The sequence below is a fragment of the Oncorhynchus mykiss genome, chromosome 4, assembly GCF_013265735.2.
Source record: "Oncorhynchus mykiss isolate Arlee chromosome 4, USDA_OmykA_1.1, whole genome shotgun sequence".
Classification (NCBI taxonomy): Eukaryota; Metazoa; Chordata; class Actinopteri; order Salmoniformes; family Salmonidae; genus Oncorhynchus; species Oncorhynchus mykiss.
This window is the reverse complement of record NC_048568.1, coordinates 26650026-26668167: the sequence shown is the minus strand read 5'-3', so window position 1 is coordinate 26668167 and position 18142 is coordinate 26650026. Positions and strand designations below refer to the sequence as shown.

At 42.0% G+C, this 18142-nt stretch overlaps 1 protein-coding gene across 3 annotated transcripts; it reads right to left on the bottom strand.

The window, feature by feature from the left end:
* Window positions 1-410: 410 nt before the first annotated feature.
* Window positions 411-16665, bottom strand: LOC110522366 (sialomucin core protein 24). Of its 3 annotated transcripts, XM_021600709.2 has the most exons (6): window positions 16474-16665; window positions 15530-15598; window positions 7055-7156; window positions 6256-6360; window positions 6045-6122; window positions 411-5886 (listed from the first exon to the last, which is right to left on the bottom strand). In XM_021600709.2, exons 1-6 carry the CDS (start codon window positions 16541-16543, stop codon window positions 5720-5722), a joined length of 591 nt encoding a protein of 196 aa, XP_021456384.1. In that variant the 5' UTR covers window positions 16544-16665; the 3' UTR covers window positions 411-5719. The 3 variants fall into 3 exon arrangements, with proteins under 3 accessions (XP_021456384.1, XP_021456386.1, XP_021456385.1); XM_021600711.2 differs by lacking the exon at window positions 6256-6360; XM_021600710.2 differs by lacking the exons at window positions 15530-15598; window positions 16474-16665 and adding an exon at window positions 7741-8239.
* Window positions 16666-18142: the final 1477 nt, after the last annotated feature.

Below are 18142 nucleotides of genomic sequence, written 5' to 3'. Positions count from 1 at the left end.
GCTGACATCCACACCTTCACTAGGGGCCCTAGAATGTAGTCAGCAGCGCTACTTCTTTATCTTGGTCCAGCATCTTTGCCTGTTTAGTTCTTCCGAATTCTGTGAGGTTTCAACGGCAGGTATTCTAGTGTCTTCCCTACTTACTTCTCTCTCCCGTGTCCTAATTCTAAATCTGCTGGAGATCATTCTTTCTGAACTCTGTACCTTCTGTTGCTGAGGCAACCTGCCACATTGTTTCATAGACAAGAGGTTAAAGATCCAAGTCCTGGTTTCCAAACTGTTTCACAAATATACAGCTCCATTGTAGCGGTCTTGATTTGTGGTTTACTGTATGTTCCACTGCATTCTGCCATAAGACTGTCCTGCTCAGAAACGTGAGAGAATTTACAGTAAATACAAAGACAAAGAAATTGTTTAACAATATTCAAACTTTATTGATTTTAACATCTTGAATCTAATGGCAAAACTATAAAAGAAGAAAACAAGATTACAGGCAAAAAGGACACATCAAACAAGCATAAACCATTAGAGTAGTAGGCATCCTGACTATATGCAACAGCAAGTGTCTGTCAACACATTAACCTGTGTGTCTGTGTGTGTAAGAGAGTGAGAGAGAGAGAGGAAATCTGAGGAATCATTCCATAAGACCTATGACTTTTTATTCAACAGGACTTAGATCAAGGTGGCATGTGGACATTGTTAAAAAGCAACAACAGCCCCAGAACGTCACACTAATAATGACAGCTGCCTCCAGAGCCAGAGACATGTAAAGGTCAGCCAACTGGGTACAATACTAACGTACACCGTTGTTCCAGAGAACGCTGCATTCTAGGGTCAAGAATGTAAATTCCATTTTAGGTTGGAATGTAGGCAAGTCATGGAATGCTTGGTGACAATATTTAGGACAATTTGCCATACTATGCATGTCTGTGGCTCTGGCCAGCTGACCCATTCTTCTGTGTCTGGTTTAGGCTCCCAAAGCAAAGTGTGATTGAGAAAACGAAGACAACATTTAAAGATGCTCTTACAACACAAAGCATCTTTGATTTCATCTTTACAAGGGGTCTGAAAGTGCGGAGATATCTATTGGGTGTACTATCGCGTTACGACAAAAATAAAAACCTTCATTTATGTTCAACCGAGTAAGGCACTTTTCTTGAAAAGGTGCAGGGAGAGGAACTGTGTGACAGTCTACGGGCACTGGAAAAAATTGGCAACAATCAGAATATTTGTATCAGTTGCTGTGGGTACTGGTGATGTCCTGTGACATCTACTGAAAGAAAATACTATCTCACTGCAAGATGGTGCCTTTCTACGGTAGGCAGTCATTTTAAATCAGTTTCAAAAACAAACATTGTGTCCTTAGGACTATGGCAAAAGGAGATATAACAGGGAAGTAACAGTCCAGAATGCTGGATTGATTCACAAATGCTTATCAGTTGCCACAGCATACTGTGAAGCCGTGAATGCAGTCAAGGCAAAACTAGATTTATACTTCTGACTTGCCATAGTTCGGGGGTCTTTGGGACGTAGCCTAATGCCGTTGGGTGACTGTAGATTAATATTGTAAAAGGCATGCTTAAAGCGATCAAGAAAAAAAACATTAAATCAGGGACAATGAAGGCCAAGGAAAGACGTATGCGCACATTTAAATGACATTGAGTGTGCTCATACAAAACAACCAAGTTATTATTTTTTTCCATCATAAGGAAAATATTGAGTTAAGAGTTCTCACAACCATTCATACATTTTTGGAAGCAATACAAAAACGATAAGGCAAAAACTACAAAGCAAAGCTTCGTCAGTGCAACGCTCCATTTTCCATGCCAAGACTGAGGACTTTCTCTTTAATGCACATGTTTTAGGCATACTCTCCACTAGCATACTGTTTGACAAATTCATCAAGTGGTTATTTTAAGTGTCTGAAGCCCCAAGAGCCTAATTCAAAATAAAATATTACAATTCCAAGCATTGGACATGCAAAAAAATGACAAACAAAAACACAACCGAGTCTTGACATTGACAAGCCACTGCAAGCGAAAGCTATTGATAAAACACTAAAAAAAGATCCATCATCTTGCCTTTACACGATTGAAAGTGGAAACCTTGAAAGTAGATCAACTGAAGGACATGACAGCTCTATGTACAAGGTGGACATCACACTGTTAGCAGCAAGCTAATCAAAGAACTAGACATACTTTACGAGCACTACATTTGGGAAACCTACAGTGCCTTGAGAAAGTATTCAAACCTCTGGACTTTTTCTACAATTTGTTGTGTTACAAAGTGGGTGTAAAATTGATTTCATTGTATTTTTTTTGCCAACAATCTAGACAAAATACTAACGTCAAAGCAGAAGAAAAATCCCCCAAAAACTTGTAGGAGTTTTGCACACCTGGATTGTGCAATACTTGCACATTATTCAAGCTGTCTAGTTGGTTGTTGATCATTACTAGACAGCCATTTTTTTCAAGTCTTGCCATAGATTTATGAGCAGATTTAAGTAAAAGCCCAACCAGGCCACCCAGGAACATTCAAAGTTGTCTTGGTAGAAACTCCAGTGTATATTTGGCATTGTGTTTTAGGAATTGTCCTGCTGAAAGGTGAATTTGTCTCCCAGTGTCTGTTTGAAAGCAGACAACCAGGTTTCCCGCTATGATTTTACTTGTGCTTAGCTCTATTCCGTTTATTCTTATCCTAAAAAACTCCTTAGTCCTTGCCGAAGACAAGCATACCCATAGCATGATGTAGTCACCACCATGCTTGGAAATATGAAGAGTGGTACTCAGTGATGTGTTGGGAGTTTCCCAAACATAATGCTTTGTATTCAGAACAAAGTGTCAAATTTATTTTGCCACATTCAATATTTTAGTGCCTTATTGCAAACAGGATTCATGTTTTGGAATATTTTTTGTTCCTGTACAGATTTCCTTATTTTCACTGTCAATTAGGTTAGTATTGAGGAGCAACTAGAATGTTGTTGATTGATCCTGTTTTCTCCCATCAATCATTAAACTCTAACTGTTTTAGAGAGTCACCATTGGCCTCATGGTGAAATCCCTGAGCGGTTTTTCTTCCTCTCCAGCAACTGAGTTAGGAAAGACGCCTGCATCTTTGTAGTGACTGGCTGTACTGACAAACCAGCCGAAGTGTAATTAATAACCACCATGCTCAAAGGAATATTCAAATGTCTGCTTTTTTATTTTTTACCCATCTTCCAATAGGTGCCCTTCTTTGTAAAACATTGGAAAACCTCTGGTCTTTCTGGTTGATTCTGTGCTTGAAATAACTGTTTGACCGAGGGACCTTAGATAATTGTACGTGTGGGGTTTTAGAGATGGAGTAGTCATTTAAAAATCATGTTAAACACTATTATTGTGGACAGAGTGAGTCCATGTAATTTACATGACTCGTTAAGCACATTTTTACCCCTGAACTTATTTAGGCTTGCCATAACAAAGGGGTTGGATACGTATTGACTCAAGACATTTCAGCTTTTCATTTTTAATTAATTTGTAAACATTTCTAAAAACATAATTCTACTTCAACATTCTGGGTATTGTGTGCAGATCAGTGATACAAAATCTAAATGTAATCCATTTTAGGCTGTAACAACACAATGTGGAAAAAGTCAAGGGGTGTCAATACTTTCTGAAGGAACTCCTCTCCTTGGCACTGCACTTAAAAAAAAAGAGCTCACTGGGAGAAAAGAAAACTCCCAAAATGAAAAGGACGACATCTCAACATTGCGTCCATTTTAAGTTCAGGGACCAGGTATTAGTTAGTTTTGAAATGATCAAATAACTATCAGTTCAATGTATGCATGACTCCAGGAAAAACTAATTTATTAAGAACTAAGCCAAAAATGATTCTTCACTGTTAATTTTCAAAACACAAGCTATAAGGATGTGCCTGTACAATATGAGGGGGAACTAGCACTAGGGCGCTGTGGGGAACATTCAAAACTTCTGCCTGCATAGGTGACATCTCAACCAATGCCAATATAATCAATTGATACTGTAATAGGTCTTCAACCATCAAAGACCAAGATGAGGAACTAACGTATCGGTCTACTCTTCAATAATAAAAGGCTATTCAGTCCAGCTGGGATACTAGGGTTCTGCTGTTCAGGCCCAATTCATTGCAATTATTCAGCCAGTTCAGGAAGTCAACTGAAATTGAAATCATTCCCAATCTTCTATGAGGAACATTTTGGAATTTCAGGTAACTACTTGGTTTGAGTGAATTAAAATGGGATTGAGAACCACCCTGGTTCTGTTCTCTCTGCTCATAACCAATATCAGCACCGCGTTCCCGTGCCTGTCACCAGACTGCTTTTACTTTACAACAACGACACTCAGGCCTCAGCTAGGAGGAAGAGGAGCAACATCATAATTCTCACTCATCCCCTCTTTAAGTCACATTTAACATTAAAGGCACTTTACTGCTATCACTGTACGCATCAATAAGGTGCAGACTGTCTTATCTTCATCTCTTTCCGTTCAACACTTGAATTCATAATTAGACTTATTTAATCATTCTCATATATTTACTACAATATTTTATCTGTAGAACCTTTCGACCATGTCCCAAAGACTTGACTCATTGAGATTTCCTTCCTGTCAAGGGAATATCTCAAGTCTACTGACTGGACTCTTCACTGTGATCCGTTTGGCTGAAGCCGATAAAGACAGAGGGGGTTGTAGAAAGGGGGATTGATTTGGGTGTATTGCATTGAGCTGCTCTCTTGGCAGCGTGTGGTGTGTGCTGTGTCTTAACACCAAGGGTCTGACTCTTCCTCCGCTTCAGATGGAGGCATCTTCATACAGAATATAAACTTAAAGAATGGAGTACTGCTTCTAGTTCTCCTTTTGTTTGGACTTTCTACCATCATTTGATTATAACCCCTTTATATAGGTGTGAAAAACTCTGCCCAGATCTGTCCCACGACAAACAAGAATAAAAGCTATGCTGCATCATCCAGTCATCAAATTCTGAAAAATAACAGGGGAGGGGACCTCGGTGTTTCTGAAGCGTTACCAAGGTGCATGAAGGCCACAAGCTAATGCCATGGCAGCCCCACTATATTCCAACAGAACAGGAAGTCTTTTACATAAATGACCGTTGGCTCGTTTTTACCAGGCCAGGCAGGTAAAACATTATGAAGGGCCAGGAGAGAGGAGCAGTAAATTAGGCTGATTTTTCTCCAGTCACAATGACTAACTGAATGAGGAGAGGGGGAGAGAGGGGAGTAGGAGAGGGGAAACACAGTGATGTAATTCTGTGCTGAAGGCTGCACCAGGGTGTGAAAAATGCGTAGTGTACACATCCAGTAAAAGATGTGGCGCAAGTGTGGGTGTGTACCACAGGAGGTTGGTGGCACCTTAATTGGGGAGGACGGGCTCGTGCTAATGGCTAGAGCGGAATGGTATCCAATACATCCAACGCATGGTTCCCATGTGTTTGATGCCATTCCGTTTGCTCCGTTGCAGCCATTACTATGAGCCGTCTTCTCCTCAGCAGCCTTCTGTTGTGTGTATAGGCCTAAACCACAGGCCTAAACCACAAGTTGCTAGCACAATGCAATGAGGAGTGGGGATTGTGGGAGAAACACTGTTTGAGAGAATCACAATGGCCAGGGGTTAGGGGGTTGATATTAGGAGGTTCCAGTTGGCCCGGGAGGGGTGGGGGGGCCAGAGTAGTTGTTGGTGTGGGTCCTTCAGAGGGTGTGGTAGTTGCGGTCCTTGGACTTGCAGAACTTGTAGAGGAAGAAGAGCACAGCCTGCAGGCCCAGGACAAGCACGATGCCCCCAATGAAGCTCGCTGCGTCAAACGTTGCATTCTTATGAGGTGCAGGAGAGGGCCCCACTGGTGACGCAGTGCTGTCTGCACAGGGTGGGAGTGAGAGCCAAGTCATACCACTGTATCACCACTAGCCTTTAGGGCCATGTAGAACCACAAACATATTGATCATCCACTGGCAGAATTGACTTTTGATTCAGTAATATTATTTGATTTCAGACTGGGCTGGCATGGGAACTTACTTGAAGCAGTTGTTGTGTCAGAGACTGGGACGGTGCCATTAGTGGGCAGGGCGGTTGGTACTGCAGTAGTCAGGTTAGCTGGACACAGCGGTAAGATATCAGTTTAATACCATTTCACCATATTTAGGTTTGACATTACAACCATCCGGCCACCCAGTAGACACACACTGATTAGAAGGGAGCAGCTGAGAGGCTGGTTTTTGCTGGTTACCTGTGGTGGACTCAGTGGTGGAGCTGTTAGTGACATTGATGACCGTAGGGATAGCAGACATGGTGGGGGTAGGAGGTTTGGCTGAACTTGAAGTAAAAGGCTGCACTGAAGAAACCGACACAAAGAGAGACAGAGTATAAAGCAGGGCTGTGACGATTTCAGTATTGCAATATTTTTTCCAAGGCAAAAATGAAAACACAAAGCAGACCTAACACTACGGTCCTGCTGTACGTAAAATATTGTGCGCCATTGCTTGGAAAATAAACGTGACTCTGGATGAGAACCGTTCGTTTCCAACATTAGGGCTGTTAATCGAAAGAAGTTAAATCCACTTTGCGTTTTGTTTCCTTGCCATAATACTAATGAGTATCGCGATACTGGTATCATGCCGGGCCTAGTATAAAGCAGGGAAGAAAGAGACAGGCTACATCTGGATAGTCCCAAAATGCCTCCTGCATTCCCCTCCTGCCTTCCATTTTGATCTGACAGGATTTGGTAGGTGAATGTAATAGCGTGAATTCATACAATTAGCTTTCACACATCTAATCCTTTTGGACTGGTGGAATGACAAGGGAGGAGGAAGGCAGCGACAAAGCAATTAGGAAAGGACTATTGAGAGAAAGCAACTGACACCACATAACAGAGATATAGAATGTCTCCATATGCCTAGATCAGTCACTTTCTGTTGAAGGCCAGTCCTGTGTCATGTTAAATAAGTGACAGTGACTGGAATAACAAAGCACATGTAATCTCTCTGGAGAAGCCTTTAACTGAACCAGGTGATGGTATTGGACTTTACCTGAGCAGGTTTCATTGGAGCAGGCGCCTATGGTCATGTTCGGACTGTTTATGGAGGTGACGTTGACACAGGAGACATTGGAGACATCTGGAGTTGCTGTAACTGAACAGAGGGGATAAAAGGAACAAACAAGCACCAATGAAAGACAGTTTTCCAGTAGAGCACTAACACAAAGACAAGAAAATGTGTTCAGGTGATCGGGAATCTTTAGGAAAAGTATATTAATCCTGACACCATAGGGAACATGAGCCATTTAAGAACACAAGGGCTGCATTCTAAACACTTAAGACACACCCTATCCTCTCAGCCCTCAAATTAAGTGGACACTTCTGATGAGTATACACTTGCAGGGTAAGGAAGGAATGATTTTTAAAATGGACTGCCTTTGCACAGAAATTCGTCACTCATTGATCCCGCGATGATTGTGTTTTCAGCCACCGGTAGCTTGTGGGTGCTTTACATATGCTACAGTCAATTACACGTCTACTTAAAATTAACTGTATAAATTATTAATATATGCCTACTATGATAGCTAGCAAATTAATTAGCTAACTAATGGTTAGCCTGCCTAGCTGGAACTTCTTAAGAAGGAAAATGTTTTATTTCTAAATTTTCATTACATTTACAATGCCGTCATGTGCATTAGTAGCACAATTTATAACTTATTTACATTTGTTTTTACTTACACTTTAATGTTGACGTTTTCCCTTTTGGCAGACGTTTCTTAGCGGAGGGACAATCGTCGCAAATTGAAATATGGAGAGTTTCAGTCCCCAAAGTGAACATAATTGTACACTAAAAACGAGGGCAGAAGGGCTTACATTTTAAAACTCGCCTTGCTTGGCGAATCATTTGGACAGCCCTCCAAGATGGTGACAGCGATTCCCCCAAGGGCACAAGGCGAGGTTAAGTGGACGAGGGTGTGTCTTTTAAGAGTTTGAACCACAGCCAAGTATTATCTTGTTTTCAGTCAAATGGGATGGGCTTGTCAGCTCAGGAGTCTAGTGCGAGTTCAGTCATTCTCCTTCCTGGAAAGTCAGAAATCATAGCCAGCCCCCTCCTCCACTGCATGATCTTTCCCATTACTGATTAATCCAAGGGGGTGGATAGATACACTACCTTTTCAAAAGTTTGGGGTCACTTAGAAATGTCCTTGTTTTTTAAAGAAAATCACATTTTTTGTCCATTAAAATAACATCAAATTGATCAGAAATACAGTGTATACATTGTTAATGTTGTAAATGACTATTGTTGCTGGAAACTGGATTTTACATGTGATATCTAGAGACCCATTATCAGCAACCATCCTGTGTTCCAATGGCACGTTGTGTTAGCTAATCCAAGTATCACTTTAAAAGGCTAATTGATCATTAGAAAACCCTTTTGTAATTATGTTAGCATAGTTAGCAAACTGTTGTGCTCCAATCAAGTTGTAGAAACATCAAGGATGATCAATGGAAACAGGATGCACCTAAGCTCAATTTCCAGTCTCATAGCAAAGCGTCTGAACACTTATAAGGTATGTTTTTTATAATCAATTTGCAAAAACGTCATGAAACCCATTTTCGCTTTGTGATGGGGTATTGTGTAGATTTTTTATTTGTTTTAAACCTACAGGTGATTTATCTCATGCTTGTACTGTTCTGAAACTTTGAGCACTGCCACTAACCTTGTCTTGAAGTTGAGAATCTTAATTGCATACTTAATTGCGTTCTCTCCTTCTCAAAACCCCACTGGAGGAGCAGGTCAGAGGGGAGGGACCTCTGGTTCTCTCATCCAGTGGGGTTTTGAGAAGGAGACGAGAGGACACGAGGAGCATGCAATTAAGATCATCCGTGTGTGACCCCACTATCAGTGTGTGTGTGTAAGGCAGACTTTTCCATTGGTGGAGGGGGTAGAGGTGGCTGTTACCTCACAGGCAGCTATGAAAGGTGGAGCTCACTAACACACATTCCAGAAGGATCTTGACATCAGTGTGAGCCGAACCCACTGCAAGGGGCATCCAGTGAGAGATCGGAGGGAAGAGGATTGTCACAGGGGAAATCCTTAAAGAGCCAAGTGCTGCATAACACTTTGTTTCCTACATCCAGACCAGTACACTTTGAGCTAAACCAGCTGACACATGTCGCTCAGTGGGATTAAACTACAGCCTTCAGAACAAAAATGGAGCCCCTCTGACGCCTATGTGTTTACATGAAATCCCTAAACCAATGGTAAATCTGGTAATAACAGTGGGGCTTGCAGTAACTCACTACAATGAGCTGGGTCATTACCTAGGTCTAAGTGAGCTGGGTCTGTATTGTAGCCAACTTTAGAATGTCCCTCTCCATGGTCAGTCTGTGTGAACTTCCAGATTTAGTTCATATCTAATTGGTGATCCTGTTGTAGGGCTTGTGAAAAGCATTAGTTCAGACCTCCGACCTACTGTGTGGTGAGAGACGGTTAGTTCTGGTGTGAGAGAGAGACTGCCGAGTTATTATTTCTGGTGTGTGACAGCACTGTGAGGATTGTGTCTGTCAGTCATTAACCAGGTTTCCATCCACAGATTTATCAGAATAAAGTCATACCTTACTAAAAAATATATAATTCACGACAGCTGTGATGGAAACAAGTAATTAAGGTACAAATAAAAAAAAAATATATATATATATACACACACACACACCCACACACATACATACACACACGACAGAACTAGTTTGTTCGACATGGTGGGATCTTTGTCTTGTAAAATGAATTACGGGAAAACTGGAGGTGGAAACACCTTTATGTGCAAATATTGATATCAAATCAAATTGTATTAGTCACATGTGCCAAATACAACAGACCTTACAGTGAAATGCTTAATTACAAGCCCATAACCAACAATGTAGTTAAAAAATAAATAAAAAGATACAGATAAGAAATAAAAGTAAACAGTAAAATATAACAATAGCGAGACTATATACAGGGGGGTACCGGTACAGAGTCAATGTGCGGGGGCACCGGTTGAGGTAGTATGTACATGTAGGTAGAGTTATTAAAAGTGACTATGCTTAGATGATAACAGAGTAGCAGTGGTGTAAAGGGGGGGCAATGCAAATAGTCTGGGAGGCCATTTGATTAGATCTTAAGAGTCTTTAGTCTTGGGGCTAGAAACTGTTTAGAAGTCTCTTGGACCTAGACATGGCGCTCCAGTACCGCTTGCCGTGCGGTAGCAGAGAGAACAGTCTATGACTAGGGTGGCTGGAGTCTTTGACAATTTTTAGGGCCTTCCTCTGACACCGCCTGGTATAGGAGGTCCTGGATGGCAGGAAGCTTGGCCCCAGTGATGTACTGGGCCGTACGCACTACCCTCTGCACCTTGCGGTCGGAGGCCAAGCAGTTGCCATACCAGGCAGTGATGCAACCAGTCAGGATGCTCTCGATGGTGCAGCTGTAGAACCTTTTGAGGATCTGAGGTCCCATGTCAAAATTTCAGTCTCCTGTGTGGGAATAGGCTTTGTCGTGCCCTCCTCACGGCTGTCTTGGTGTGCTTGGACCAAGTTAGTTTGTTGGTGATGTGGACACCAAGGAATTTGAAGCTCTTAATCTGTTCCACTGCAGCCCTGTTGATGAGAATGGGGGCGTGCTTGGTCCTCCTTTTCCTCTAGTCCACAATCATCTCCTTTGTCTTGATCACGTTGAGGGATAGGTTGTTGTCCTGGCACCACACGGCCAGGTGTCTGACCTCTCTATAGGATGTCTTAACATTGTCGGTGATCAGGCCTACCACTATTGTGTCATCGGCAAACTTGGTGTTGGAGTCGTGCTTGGCCGTGCAGTCATGAGTGAACAGGGAGTACAGGAGGGGACTGAGGGGCCCCTGTGTTGAGGATCAGCATGGTGGATGTGTTGTTACCTACCCTTACCACCTGGGGGCGGCCTGTCAGGAAGTCCAGGATCCAGTTGCAGAGGGAGGTGTTCAGTCCCGGGGTCCTTAGCTTAGTGATGAGCTTTGAGGGCACTATGGTGTTGAACACTAAGCTGTAGTCACGTAGGTGTTCGATAGGTGTTCCTTTCGTCCAGGTGGGAAAGGGCAGTGTGGAGTGCAATAGAGACTGCGTAATCTGTGGATCTGTTACGAGTGGTATACAAAATTGGAGTGGGTCTAGGGTTTCTGGGATAATGGTGTTGATGTGAGCCATGACCACCCTTTCAAAGCACTTCATGGCTACAGACGTGAGTGCTACAGGTCGGTGGTCATTTAGGCAGGTTACCTTAGTGTTCATGGGCACAGGCACTATGGTGATCTGTTTGAAACATGTAGGTATTACAGACTCGGACAGAGAGAGGTTGAAAATGTCAGTGAAGACACTTGAAAATTGGTCAGTACCTGTCCTGGTAATCCGTCTGCCCCTGCGGCCTTGTGAATGTTAAAACAGGTTAAGGGCTTATTCACGTCGGCTGCGGAGAGCGTGATCACAGTCTTAAAGAACAACTGATGTTCTCATGCATGTTTCAGTTCCATTTGCCTCAAAGCGAGCACAGAAGTAGTTTAGCTCGTCTGGTAGGCTTGTGTCACTGGGCATCTCGACTGTGCTTCCCTTTGTAGTCTGCAATGGTTTGCAAGCCCTGCACCCTCAGTGCGGATGTTGCCTGTAATCCTTCTGGTTGGGGCATGCGTATGGTCACTGTGGAGACGACGTCGTCGATGCACATTTGATGAAGCCAATGACTGATGTGGTGTACTCCTCAATGCCATCGGAGGAATCCCGGAACATATTCTAGTCTGTGCTAGCAAAACAGTCCTGTAGCTTAGCATCTGCTTCATCTGACCATTTTTAAAAAATGGATCTAGTCACTGGTACTTCCTGCCTTCATTTTTGCTTGTAAGCAGGAATAAGGAGGATAGAATTATGGTCAGATTTGCCAAATGGAGGGTGAGGGAGAGCTTTGTATGAATTTTGGCCCAATCCTCCTGACAGAGCTGGTGTAACTGTCAGGTTTGTAGGCCTCCTTGCCTCATTTTCTACAGGATTGAGGTCAGGGCTTTATGATGGCCACTCCAATACCTTGACTTTGTTGTCCTTAAGCCATTTTGCCACAACTTTGGAAGTATGCTTGGGGTTATTATCCATTTGGAAGACCCATTTGAGACCAAGCTTTAACTTCCTGACTGATGTCTAAAGATGTTGCTTCAATATATCCACATAACTTTCATGCCTCATGATGACATCTATTTTGTGAAGTGCACCAGTCCCTCCTGCAGCAAAGCACCCCCACAACATGATGCTATCACCCCCGTGCTTCACGGTTGGGATGGTGTCCTTCGGCTTGCAAGCATCCCCCTTTTCCCTCCAAACATAACGATGGTCATTATGGCCAAACAGTTCTATATATTTTTGTCCCCATGTGCAGTTGCAAACCGTAGTCTAGTCTTTTTTTATGGCGGGTTTGTAGCACTGGCTTCTTCCTTGCTGAGCGGCCTTTCAGGTTATGTCGATATAGGACTCGTTTTGCTGTGGATATAGATACTTTTGTACCTATTTCCTCCAGCATCTTCATAAGGTCCTTTGCTGTTGTTCTGGGATTGATTTGCATTTTTCGCACCAAAGTACGTTCATCTCTAGAAGTAAGACCGCGTCTCATTCCTGAGTGGTATGACAGCTGTGTGGTACCATGGTGTTTATACTTGCCTACTATTGTTTGTACAGATGAACGTGGCACCTTCAGGCATTTGGAAATTGCTCCCAAGGATGAACCAGACTTGTGGAGGTCTACAATTTTTTTTTTGAGTTCTTTTGATTTTCCCATGATGTCAAGCAAAGAGGCACTGAGTTTGAAGGTAGGCCTTGAAATACATCCACAGGTACACCTCCGATTCACTCAAATGATGTCAATAAGCCTATTTTCTGGAATTTTCCAAGCTGTTTAAAGGCACAGTCAACTTAGTTTATCCTGTTTGGGATAGGGGGCAGCATTTTCACGTTCGGATGAAAAGCGTGCCCAGAGTAAACTTCCTGCTACTCTGGCCCAGAAGCTAATATATGCATATTATTAGTAGTATTGGGTAGAAAACACGCTGAAGTTTCTAAAACTGTTTGAATGATGTCTGTGAGTATAACAGAACTCATATGGCAGGTGAAAACCTGAGAAAATCCAACCAGGAAATCCAACCATGAAGTGGGAAATCTGAGGTTTGTAGTTTTTCCAACTCATTGCCTATCGAATATTCAGTGTCTATGGGGTCATATTGCACTTCCTACGGCTTCCACTAGATGTCAGTCTTTAGAACCTTGTTTGAGGCTTCTACTGTGAAGTGGGGGCGAATGAGAGCTGAATCAACCAGAGGCCTGCCAGAGTGCCATGAGCTGATTCCGTGAGAGTGAGAGTTAGCTTGCGTTCCATTGCAATTCTAAAGACAAAGGAATTCTCCGGTTGGAACATTATTGAAGATATATCTTAAAAACTTCCTAAAGATTGATTCTATACATCGTTTGACATGTTTCTACGAACTGTAATATAACTTTTTTAACTTGCACTTTAACTTGAATTTATGAAAGATACATATTTCCCAAAAATATTTTTGAATTTCGCGCTCTGCCTTTTCAGCGGAATATTGTCGAGGAACCCCTAGCCATAAGAAGTTATGTAAACTTCTGACCCACTAGAATTGTGATACAGTCAGTTTATAAGTAAAATATATTTGTCTGTAAACAATTGTTGGAAAAATGACTTGTCATGCACAAAGTAGATGCCCTAACCGACTTGCCAAAACTATAGTTTGTTAACAAGAAATGTGTTGATTGGTTGAAAAACGAGTTTTAATGACTCCGACCTAAGTGTATGTAAACTTCCGACTTCAACTGTATTTTAGTAAAACAGGATAGGAGTATGTTATCTGGCTATACGCCATGCCATAGGCCAGATTGCCCAATTGGCGGCCCACGGGCCTAATTTGGCCCGCTTACGCTCCGTTCCTTGCCTCAGGCTGCACACGCTGGTCTCTTTTCAAGTGATCATATTTCATCCTAATATGCAACATGTTTCGATTTAGAAGGGCCTATTAACAAATGGGCAGGAGCAGGATAACCAAAAAAAAAGATGTCCATATGCACTCAAATAGCGAATGGAAGCTGCTGTCCCGCAGATAATTTTTCAAATCATGCCGGGTAGGCTACTCCGGTTTTATAGTGCAGCTGAGAAATAAATACAGTAGCAGCTGGGATCATCCTCTTTTTAGTGGCAACTGCCAAAACTGAGGGCCTACACTCAGCTCAGTCCACATAATCATGGAGGATAATGTGCCTGAATAGAAGGTTCCAACTTACCACACCCACAATTCAGATAGTCCTATAATACTGTCTATATAGTTTGCTGAAGTAAATTATGCAAATCATGATGACAGACACACAGGCTCTCTCTAAAAACATCCCACAACCCTACGTAGCTTAAATGGCACAATCGGATTTGCTCTGATTTTTCTCAGCATCACACACACATACATACAGGCACGCACATACCTGGGAATGACGCACCTGTTCAGCTTTATTACTCAGCAGTGTGTCATGGGCAATGATCTGGGCTTGGCTTAAAAACCCAATTAAAACAACCTGTAACCTCAATTCACTTGGCTGATAACATCTACAGGCAAACAGAGTTACGATGCGGCAGTCAGAGCAGCAGGCTGGCTATATAAACACTTATAAACTAGGTGGTTAGAGCCCTGAATGCTGATTGATATACCATGTCTGTCAGCCAGACTTTAAACCACGGGTATGACAAAACATTTTTTACTGCTCTAATTACATTGATAACCAGTTAATAATAGCAATAATGCAGCTTGAGGGTTTGTGGTATATGGCACTCTGCGATGTCGTGCCTAAGAACAATCCTTAGGCGTGGTATACTGGCCATATACCACACCCCCTCGCGCCTTATTGTTTAATTATAGTGTATGACTCAGGCATCTAGGAGCTTAGTATATCACACCTAAAAACGAACAAACATCCCCACTGGAGATTGAGACCACAATATCAAGACATTTATCATGATAGTCTGACCAGGTATTGCCATTACCGTAATTAGATAATTGTGTAGCAAAGTGTTCTTGTCCAAGGACCAGCAGATATATCTCTACTCTCTAAAATTGATGGTGTGGAAGAGATGAGGCTAAATGTCCTAGTAGCTTCCTAAACTACATAAGCAGACACTTTTACTAAGGACACACATTTCTCTGATCACTGCCTTGCCCAAACTGCCCATTGTCCCAGTCTTTTTTGACTTGCATCTCAAAATGGCTACCTCTTGATCCTTTGGAATGACATTGTCAAAAAACAGAATCAACTGGCTTACAAGGTACCTGAAAGATAACGATACTGTCTGGTAGTTTAATGTTCCTAACTTAAAAGTTCAGTATGGCTCAGGAAATTGTAGGCTTAAGCTTACATGCCAAAATGTATGACTCTTCACCACAATATCATGCATGCAGGAGCAGGAAAAGTAGGTACTTACATGTGCAGTTCATCCATTGACAGTCACCAACACATGCTTCACAATCAAGTGCATCACAGTCAACTGAAACTGGAAACATCAATTAACATAAGTAATTACAAGTGTATAACTAAGGTTAGATGTAATTTGCCCAACTTTGACGGCTATAGACCTAATTGGACCTGCCAGGGAGATATTTACTAGGCAAAACATTACTCGTCAAATGTATGCAACGTTAAATCGTTAGTCACAGGGAGTGGTAAAGTTACTCAACGATTCCTTGTACATTAAATCAGTCTAACGTTACGAGATGAGAAAGGTCATGTCAACATCAAGTGCATTACATTTAAAATACCTGTGTCAATGAGGGACTTTAACATTGTCCCTCTGTTCGTGTGACTTGTGTGGCTTCATAGCTAACTAACTAGAGCTTCATAACGCAACATAACTCTAATGTGACGCAAGACTGACAGGCTTGTTGTTGCATATGATAACAGCCAGCTGGTCATGGGCAATGAGAGAATATCTGACCGATTCACTAACCATCCATTTTCGAAAGTTGTTGTGAAAGGGTAAATTAAAAGCGACACATTTGCCTGTAAGTTCAGGGTTGCTGGCTAGCGTTAGTATTTGTTTATTCTAAAAGCTAGTTGGAGGACGATAACGTGTACTGCTTGATATGTCGCGCGCGCGCAGCTAGTTGGCTACACTCCGCACACATCCTTAGAAAAACCAACTAGCTTGACATGATTTGACAACACGTGGAATTCGCACAAATAATTTAAACAAACTGTTTGCAGTCACATTCGGGGGAACTAGATAGACATGTGACATAAATATGCACTCAAACGTCTCGCGCAGTTACCTCTCCTTAGTTAGCTAGCTAACGTTAGCTCGCCCGCTGGCTTTCCAATGCAGAAAGCGCAAGAACAGGTTGTGCTGTGCTTTGTAGGTCGCAAACTTACCTACGTCTGCAGTTGTTGTTGCACTCACCAATGCGAGTACCAATGTAACGTACACAAGTTTTAAAAACATGTTGTTTAATTTCTATTTTTCCTCAATTTGTTCTACCCGAATTTTAGTCGCGAGAGATCTGGATATCTGCTGGATACGGGGCTTGTTGCTAACTTGCTAACTTGCTACTTCCTTCTACACAGGTCATGTGGCACTTTTTATTGCTTACTTGCAGGGAGGGGTAAAGAGATGTGTCGTGAAGTGAGACGTCCAGTACTGACTTTATTTCACAGTATGGCCTAGGCCTACTGTTCTTAAAAACACGGACCTCCTGTTTATATTCACTGCAAAGTGGCACAGTTATAATAACTTGTCTCGGGTAAGTGGCAACATGTTTTCTTCTGAAAAAAACTCACACCTGTCATGAATCACAATTGAAATAACCAGATTTAATTATTGCGTATCATCTGCTGATATAGAATCACTTGCAAATTGTTGATGAAACAAACAGATAATACATGCCTACCAACTCACAGCCCCTTGTTATAACTATTTTTATGTATTTAATTCTGTTCTGACTGTACACTACAGTGCAGGAATTTGGACAGCAGGCCTACTGTTTTTGTGGCCTCTTAGGTCAAGATACCATTTCCTGTATAGTCCACCACCACAAAATCACATATCTAGAGGACTAGAAATGCCACAAGTCTTTTGTTTTGACTAGTCTGCTTTGATTTACTCAAGAGGAGGGATTGAATCAACAAACAAGTCATTTTTAGGGGGGAATGATTGTTTCACATATACAGGGTACACTACATCTATCTAGCTTTCATTTCTGGTGCGAAAAAAGCTACAGTTGAAGTCTTAAGTTTACATACACTTAGGTTGGAGTCATTAAAAGTAGTTTTTCAACCACTCCACAAATTTCTTGTTAACAAACTATAGTTTTGGTAAGTCGGTTAGGATATCTACTTTCTGCATGTCACAACTAACAATTGTTTACAGACAGATTATTTCACTCACTGTATCACAATTCCAATGGGTCAGAAGTTTACATATACTAAGTTGACTGTGCCTTTAAACAGCTTGGAAAATTCCAGAAAATTATGTCATGGCTTTAGAAGCTTCTGATAGGCTAATTGACATCATTTGAGTCAATTGGAGGTGTACCTGTATCTCAAGGCCTACCTTCAAACTCAGTGCCTCTTTGCTTGACATCATGTGAAAATCAAAAAAAATAAATACAATTGTAGACCTCCACAAGTCTGGTTCATCCTTGGGAGCAATTTCCAAACGCCTGAAGGTACCACGTTCACCTGTACAAACAATAGAAGTATAAACACCATGGGACCACGCAGCCGTCATACCGCTCAGGAAGGAGACGTGTTCTGTCCCCTAGAGATGAACGTACTTTGGTGCGAAAAGTGCAAATCAATCCCAGAACAACAGCAAAGGACCATGTGAAGATGCTGGAGGAAATGGGTACAAAAGTATCTATATCCACAGTAAAACAAGTCCTATATCGACATAACCTGAAAGGCCGCTCAGCAAGGAAGAAGCCACTGCTTCAAAACCGCCATAAAAAAGCCAGACTACGGTTTGCAACTGCACATGGGGACAAAGATCCTACTTTTTGGAGAAATGTCCTCTGGTCTGATGAAACAAAAATAGAACTGTTTG

Coding starts and splice junctions, on each gene's coding strand:
- LOC110522366 (XM_021600709.2), bottom strand. CDS start 16,543: ATGTTTTTAAAACTTGTGTACGTTACATTGGTACTCGCATTGGTGAGT. Junction 7,157..15,529: donor TCAATGGATGAACTGCACAT/GTAAGTACCTAC, acceptor CCCTCTGTTCAG/TTACAGCAACTCCAGATGTC. Junction 6,361..7,054: donor CTCCAATGAAACCTGCTCAG/GTAAAGTCCAAT, acceptor CGGTTTCTTCAG/TGCAGCCTTTTACTTCAAGT.